The 8,457-nt window shown below is 32.6% G+C and overlaps 1 protein-coding gene across 2 annotated transcripts; it reads left to right on the forward strand.

Moving 5' to 3' along the window:
• Positions 1-1,800: 1,800 nt before the first annotated feature.
• LOC138304757 (actin, cytoplasmic-like) lies at positions 1,801-6,406 on the forward strand. 2 transcript variants are annotated; one of them, XM_069245014.1, is made up of 7 exons: positions 1,801-2,077; positions 3,090-3,267; positions 3,681-3,920; positions 4,384-4,630; positions 4,864-5,055; positions 5,252-5,371; positions 5,614-6,406. In XM_069245014.1, exons 2-7 carry the CDS (start codon positions 3,136-3,138, stop codon positions 5,817-5,819), a joined length of 1,137 nt encoding a protein of 378 aa, XP_069101115.1. In that variant the 5' UTR covers positions 1,801-2,077; positions 3,090-3,135; the 3' UTR covers positions 5,820-6,406. The 2 variants fall into 2 exon arrangements, with proteins under 2 accessions (XP_069101115.1, XP_069101116.1); XM_069245015.1 differs by lacking the exon at positions 1,801-2,077 and having other exon boundaries at positions 2,378-3,267.
• Positions 6,407-8,457: the final 2,051 nt, after the last annotated feature.

Raw genomic sequence — 8,457 nt, forward strand, 5'->3', positions numbered from 1 at the left:
ATCATGTCATAGCAAACCTGGAGGTATTTTCAGAAGCCTACCACAGCCCTACAGGGATTTCGTATGTATTGTATAACATAGCTCATATATTATCCTTCACTCTGTTTCATACCTCCAACAATATATTTTCTCCTGTTCCAAAGACGTAAACAACCCTACTTATATGTCACCAGGCCCTGTCCACACTGTAAATCGCTTTACCTTTGCGAGATACAATTTTGCATGGAAGGTTCGCAAATTTCGCGAATAATTGCAAATGTGTACATACAAGTCCATGATTGACAGTTAAGCCGTTGATCGCGAATTTATGTATTTCAGAATGTGTTGACAATAACGATGACGCGCAGTATTGAATACGCATTAATAATAATTAAAATTAGTTAAATACTGTGAGTAAGCAGACTTATATTTTCTTCATTATATGATATGGGCATGTTTTATAGCATATGATAATTCGCATCATAAAATGATGTTGCTGTCATCAATTCAAATAACATGTACCTGTTTGTATATCCTAATTATATTGTCAGCCAGATACGAGATAATTTCAACTTTCTATTAAAATAACATAAATTAATACGTAAACTGTTTTTTTTTTCTATTTTGCATAATAAATTATTTCCAAAACCGTTATCTGGTCACCAAAAATTGCTAACTTATTAAAATATCACATACAAAAAAATAACAGTATAGAGGATACTGTTAACCCACTTATATTCAATGTGCGATTTAATTTCGCGGTTAATCAGAAGTTGCGAAAGTCAATCGAGGTGAAAATGATCTATGTATAGATACAGCATAATGATATGACTCAAAATTAAGTCACCGCGAATATAAGTTGGTTTGTAGTAAGTTATATCGACCCACTTCAGTTGTAGTTGACGAATAAGCCAGAACTGTTTTCTCTCTAGAAAAAAAAAGTAATTTCTATTGTTTTGAATTTCTAAACATCGTGATATTTATCTTTAACCGATGTAATACGATAATAGCATATTTTATGCACACTCCACATACAGGAAACAAAGAGTTAAATGAATTGAAAATGGCCACCGTAAGGTGACAAATTTATTATAAAAATGATATAAAACTCATATTACCATATCAAAGTAATATAATAAATTTTATACAAACAAATTGACACATAATTCAGTTTTATAAAATGACGTAAAAGGATTATGAACCATAACATAATCTAGAACATCTCAATATTGATATCAAGATGGGGGTTCGATAGAACACGGCCACAAAGTTAAAAATATCTCATAGAGGAATTTTTAACTTCCCCACCAACATTTATGGAATCTTTTCGGTCATATACTGAAGTTGTGTGATATGTCTGGCTGCTTGTAATACATATTCTGTATTGATCTGAATAATAATCTAAAATACTCAAAATATCGAATTTCTACTGTTTTGAGGATGTTTAGAATTAATTATAATTTGTTTTGGAATCTTCACTGACTTATACTGAAGTTATCTGATATGTCTTGCCGCTTGTAATGCATCTTGTGTATCGGGGTGAAAAATAATTGTCAACAAAAAATAAACAATAACATGGTCGGTTCGATTCAATCTCATTAAAATTACTACATATGATATAATTTTGAAATAATGATTTAACATGGAATCCGAGAAAAAATCACGTTTTGTACTTATAATACGTCCATACATGTGTGATTATTAATTGGACAATATAATAGATATACTGCGATTGATCTATCTTATTGTAGTAGTAACAGCCAACCGTGTAATACCTATTTTTAGACTCTCGATGGAAGCATTTATGTCGTATGGCGGGACTGCTCATGTTTATTTCGGTCGATGATTTTCACTACATATATAGAGAAATAGACTTAACTATGAAATATCACTACCTTATATGGTAAATGTTTACTGAACACGATCAATATGTCGGCAAGAATTCTCAGAACAGGAAAAATAATGCTATATAATTTCTAACCGGGGTCATGGACATTCAGACACCAGGCGACGTAGAAATACTAAAGACATACAGAAGTATAGGGAATTTCACGATAATCCACGTCTGAATTTTTAAATATTTCACAAAAAATACAAGGTAAGTTTTTAATATGGTGATGCTTTTATTATAAAGTATAGCACCATATCAATGCTTATTTTGTGTATATTATAGAATGCAACTAACAACGTGTTAAAATGCCAAATATCTAATCCTCTTTTTTAGATAGTTTTGTGAAATTTGAAAGATTAAAAAAAAGGAAAAGAGGAAAGGAAATTTAATAAGGACAAGCAAATGAACTTTATTTTTCTGGTTTTCTTTAATATTTAGTGAAAGAAATTTTGTAATGCTTATATTTACCTTAATATTTACCTTTTTATTATTTTATTCGTTTTTTTTATCTCTGTGTAATTTGTGTTCTATTATTTCTTTGTAATTTATTCTTTATTTACCTTTTTGTTTTTATTTGTTTTTGCTTTTTAATTGCTTTTTTGAGGAGGTGGATTAGGGGGTGTTTTAGAGATAACTGTTTTCTTCCTTTTGTGTGCATTTTAATATCATTATTTTTTGCTTCGTTAAAGATGCAGTATTTGATGAATTTTTGTTTTAAGAATAAGCTATGAATACTGTTATTGTTACATTCATTGATTATGTTTAAAATGTATCTTTCTTCATGCTGCACTACGTTTTACTAGGTTTTGGTACGAATATTTGTTCTTCCTGTACATTGTCTCGTTGATGTTGATTTTTTCGATAGTTTTCAAAGTGTTTGGCCATTTTCACTATTACAATATTTGCTATTTCAATAAAAATGTTATTTTGCTGTCTATAAAATCACCTTCGTTCGATGGATTTCTTTGTCCGTCTATTCTCTGTTTAAGGTATTTGCAGATTCAGCCATTACCAAATGCTTTGTACGTTTTGATAAATGGTTTGACCATGCACTTTTTTTTGCAAACTTTATATTGATTAAATTACTTGTTAAAATATTTACAAATGTAAGAAAAAAACGAAGATCATATATCATAAATGTACTTATTAGACGCACTCCAATTTCAAGATTGTGAATAACGATTATCTTATGATGAAACTATGATGTGACAATGTATAGTTGCAAGTGACAAGGAGCCGTTGGAAACAACTTGAGACTAGAAACCATGTCTATACTGGAGGATGAACTTGCTGCTGTTATCATTGACAACGGAAGTGGTATGTGCAAGGCGGGATTTGCCGGAGATGACGCACCGCGTTCAGTTTTTCCCGCCATTACAGGCAGACCGCGATACGATGTAAGTAAATAACCAAACTTCGTGTAAATAAACAATAAAAACAAAACAAGTACGTAGTTTAATGTTCCTAATACTTAAAATCTTACTACATTATCTGTATTATAAATGTTCATGACATGTTTCTTAACGTCATTAAATTCTTACTATATCATATTCAACTGCATTTCAAATGTGTATGGTATGTTAACTCCGTAAAGATTATACAGATGTAGTTGTTTAAAAACAATTCAAAAGCGTGGATAGAAAATATAAGTTTAAAGAATTTCATGAACAATTATTTATTATTTGCCTAATTGTCTTTGTCTATAATTAGTATGAATATTCATTATTTGACAGATTGTCATTGATCTATGATTTATATGAATAGTCATTAGTTGACAAATTGTCGTTGGTCTATATTCATTCTTTGACAGATTGCCATGGTCGGTATGGGTGCCAAAGAGTGTTACATTGGAGATGAGGCCCAAAATAAAAGAGGGATTCTGACTCTAAAATACCCAGTAGAACACGGTATCGTCACCAACTGGGACGACATGGAGAAGATCTGGCACCACACCTTCTACAACGAGCTCCGTGTGGCGCCCGAGGAACATCCGGTCATGTTGACAGAGGCACCACTCAACCCTAAGGCCAATAGAGAAAAGATGATACAGGTGATAATCAATTATTTAACAAAATGGAAATAGATAGACATCTGTTTTTAATCCAACAACAAAATTAAGAGAAAAATTCATTTATGTATCGATAATTCAATTTTGCTTGTAACGAGCATTTCCATTGGCTTAAAAATTTACTTTATCAGGCTATAAATGAAAATAATGGCGTCGCCTTTTGTAACGTGGCTTCTGATTGGCTGAGATCACGGCGTAATGATTTCATATACAAAAGAGTCAAAATTAATTTTGAATATTGAAGAGATTATCTTAATGTGAATATATTTTTTATGTTATGAAGATATAACACAAAAATCTGAGTGTACTATAACACAAAACTCTCATCATAAATCGTAATTTACACTCGATATCAGATATTTGTGTTATATTCCCATATCATAAAAATCTATCCAAGTTAATTCTTAATTATATTCATTGTTTGTTTTATAATGATGTCTTTCAGATTATGTTTGAGACATTTAACACCCCAGCCTTCTACGTGGCGATACAGGCTGTCCTGTCTCTGTACGCCTCCGGACGTACCACAGGGATCGTCTTCGATGCCGGGGACGGTGTGTCTCACGTGGTACCTATCTACGAGGGTTACGCCCTCCCTCACGCCATCAAACGTGTGGACCTGGCAGGTCGTGACCTCACAGCCTACCTCAAGAGGATTCTTCACGAGAGAGGATACAACTTCACAAGTTCTTGTGAGTAACTTTTTTTCAAGGTTTTATTAGCATTTTGGTGCACCGTCAAACTCGAGAATATCATTTACAAGACACATAGAGGTATGAAGAAAATGAATCGGTCAATCAAACAGCAGGATGTAGTATGAAAACAAATAAAAATAATTTTTCACATATATCCATCGATAAAAAACAGCTATTTACTTATCACAAACTTCGTTAATCTTATTTGCATACCAATGGTTCTGTTACAGCTGAAATGGAGATTGTCCGTGATATGAAGGAAAAGATGTCCTACGTTGCACTCGATTTCGAAAATGAAATGACATCATCAGAAAAGTCTTCTATAAATGAGAAGCAATACGAACTTCCGGATGGTTCAATAGTCACTATTGGTAACGAGAGGTTCCGGTGTCCAGAGGTTCTCTTCCAGCCATCCTTTATTGGTAAGTTTTATTTATTTAAAGTTTATAAAGGCCTTCACCGTATTCTATTTAGATATTTTTTTTTGATGAAGTGATATCCTTTTCTTTGATGGTCCTTATGATATTCAGACTTTTTCATCTGAATGATAATCGATGTTTAAAATCTTTGATAATATTTACATCAATTGTTGTGATACCGATTAGTGTCCATTTACAGGAATGGAATCGAATGGTGTTCACGAACATCTACAAAACTCTATAATGAACTGTGATATTGACATACGGCGAGATCTCTACAGCAATGTCGTCATTTCCGGTGGAAGTACAATGTTTCCAGGTATGTATATTTTAGACAATATTATAGACAATAATAACAAATGTTATGAATGTGTACGATTTTATTGTTTGTTTTTCTTTATTATTTTTTGTTTTGTTTTTGTTTTGCTATTCGCAATGATTTTCCATGGATAATTTGAAGTAAGTAACTCTTTTTGTATGGCATAGAAACACAAAAATATCTTAATTCTCGTGACCATGTTCCTATGATTTTGTAAACTGTATAATGATTTTATAATTCAGGTATGGCTGATCGTTTCCAGAAAGAACTCAATGCCATTGTACCTAACAATGTAAAGGTCAAGGTCATCGCCCCTCCGGAGAGGAAGTATTCCGTGTGGATCGGTGGATCTATCCTGGGGTCTCTGTCCACATTCCAACAGATGTGGGTATCGAAACAGGAGTACGACGAATGTGGACCAGGAATTGTTCACAGGAAGTGCTTCTAGGCTGTTTGGATTCATACTTAATTCTGATAAATTAGATACTTTTGACGATATCTGCAATATATATTGCGATGGTTCAGTGTCAAGTATGTGACATTGGCACTATATGCGGAAAGTAGGATATCATTTCATATTTGAAATCAGGATCTGGTGCAAATGACATTGATGTAGATGCACATGGGTGTAGTAATGGTGATAGCCTATTGTATAGTTAGTAGGTGCTACCAAGAATAACAGACTGACATAGATCTATATTCAATACGATACATTTTTATTGCTTTCAAACGGTAGTGTACTATATGTAATATCATTCTTTTATGTAATAACGTGAGAACGGTGCCGATATTATGTATGTGTGATGGACGAATGAGTGTAAATGTGGTGTACATGTTCGGGTATATATGTAATCATTCTTACATGTCTTGTCACTATCTGATTTCAGTTTTTAACATGCTTGAAAATGAGTTTGCATTATCATATTTATACTGTAATTTCAAATGACAATTTACTAAGAATGTAGTTTATCGTGTATGGCTTACTGTGTCCATTGGTCGTTTAGCAGTTTATAATAAATATAGTAAAGCCTCTTGCGTCATGTTCATCGTTCTTACAATCAAGATATGTTAATCTTACCATGCTTTATTGTGTTTCAACTATTGTTACAGTAGGTGTCTTTTTTTCTTTTATATTTTGAAAAAAGACAGATTTGTGTTGTTTTGATATAAGATTTAATATGACTTTGCTAGATTACAATTAGAATTCATTCTTAACGCCATATTTATCATCATGCAGACATTTGTCTGTTATGATTTACTGTTATCCTGTTAGGCTAATATTTCGATTTTTGGATAATATTGGATAAGTAAAACTATGATTCATTACTTAGATTTGTTGTCTTGATAAATGACTCATAAACAATAATAAAATTGAGTTATTTTCTCCTCATTTATGCATGAATATATATTTACATTTTCACTGCAGTCCCACTATGTAACCTTACCAAACGTAGTTGGCAGTCATACAGACAATGAACTTCAAACACTTATTATGATATTATCATCATTGTGACGTCACAATTGTCGTGCCTGCGATCACGGAAGACGGCTGTTCAAATGACTGTTCCATCCATGACGATAACGAATGATTATTTCATTATATTTACACTAACCAAGGCAAAGTGAAGTATATGACGGTATAACTTACACCCAAAACGTGAACATTATGACGTCGCTAATGTTGACGTTGTGACGTCAACTGATCACCGTCAAAATAGCTGTTCCATCTTGTGGATTAAATCGTCGTTGATAAACGAGTTTACTGGTCTAGTTTAAACAATGTTAATTCAAAGACCCTAAAATGAGTTGATAATGTAAATACAAGCATTAAACGATCTTCCTATGGCATCTATGGCGCATTATGAAGATTGTCTGCAAAGCTCTTGCATAGATGCAACAGCAAGATAGTTTAATGCTTAAATATTTACAGTTTGCACTGACATGGACTCAATAACCATGCTTTCTAGTATTATCATTATCAGTGTATAATGCTTGTACAACACGTGCGGCGATTCTATAATTACGCGAATAGTCGCTGGCGTGGCAACGTGGGGTCATGACCCCACTTGATGGGAACATATGAATGACTCGATTCCAATCAGCTGTTCAATCGAATTCGCTGACGATAACGGGAGAGAAAATATTATGGGTATTTTAATAAAAAAATATGTAACTGTTGCGAGAATAAATAATATTCGTTTACGTGAAAAACTGTAAATATAAGGAATAGATTTTTATTTTGTTGAGGTTATGAGGGTATAGTGATAATGGAGTCCGTGTAAATTTTATGTAACCCGGCTTCGCCGGGATTACATAATTTACACGTGCTCCATTATCATTATACCCTCATAACCTCAACAGAATAAGAATCTATTCCTTAAGTAGATGCAAAATTCCTGTGCATTTCATAATAAAATTGTAACCAAATGTAAATACATGTATAAGCATTGAACGTCTTTCAGTTGGCATTCATATCCAATATGAATGCCAACTGAACAGGTGCTAGTGATGATGATTATGATTTTCGTATTTGGATGATTCATGGATAATTCGGAAGGATAGTTACAATGTCAATTTAAGTTGCAACATTGTAAAACTAGTACATTCTATGTATATCAATAATATAATGACATACTCGGAGTTTGAAATTATATAATTAAAATACTTAAAAATACAATTAAAAATGGATTTTAACGTCAATATTGACAAGAACCAAATATATAATCTTACATTGGGTTGATTTAACAAAACATTAAATATTTCATGATGAAAACCTTCCTCTGTCTGTACAATCCTATCTGGTACTTTTAAAAACACAAATCTATTAACTTTTATTTATGTATGACGTATGTGCTTGGATTGTGGTTACATAATGGGTGACTTCGGACCGAATGCCACCTGTTAATTAGTCGGTTTTCTATAACTACTGACATTTCCAATCAAATCTGTTATTCATCTGGTCCCGATTTCTCGACACAAAAGTGCAGACTTAAGTCAAAACTAATTTTTCTCCTTATGCCAATTTGTCAATTTTGTTTGTTTCGAGAAATCATCGGGGTCTGGTGTTGCTGTAGACTGATACCAAT

This window comes from Argopecten irradians, chromosome 12 (genome assembly GCF_041381155.1).
Source record: "Argopecten irradians isolate NY chromosome 12, Ai_NY, whole genome shotgun sequence".
Taxonomy (NCBI): domain Eukaryota; kingdom Metazoa; phylum Mollusca; class Bivalvia; order Pectinida; family Pectinidae; genus Argopecten; species Argopecten irradians.

Excerpts from the sequence above, each read along its gene's own strand:
- LOC138304757 (XM_069245014.1), top strand. The coding sequence starts at position 3,136 with ATGTCTATACTGGAGGATGAACTTGCTGCTGTTATCATTGACAACGGA. Across the intron at positions 4,631-4,863 it reads ATACAACTTCACAAGTTCTT|CTGAAATGGAGATTGTCCGT; the intron begins GTGAGTAACTTT and ends GTTCTGTTACAG. Across the intron at positions 5,372-5,613 it reads TGGAAGTACAATGTTTCCAG|GTATGGCTGATCGTTTCCAG; the intron begins GTATGTATATTT and ends TTTATAATTCAG.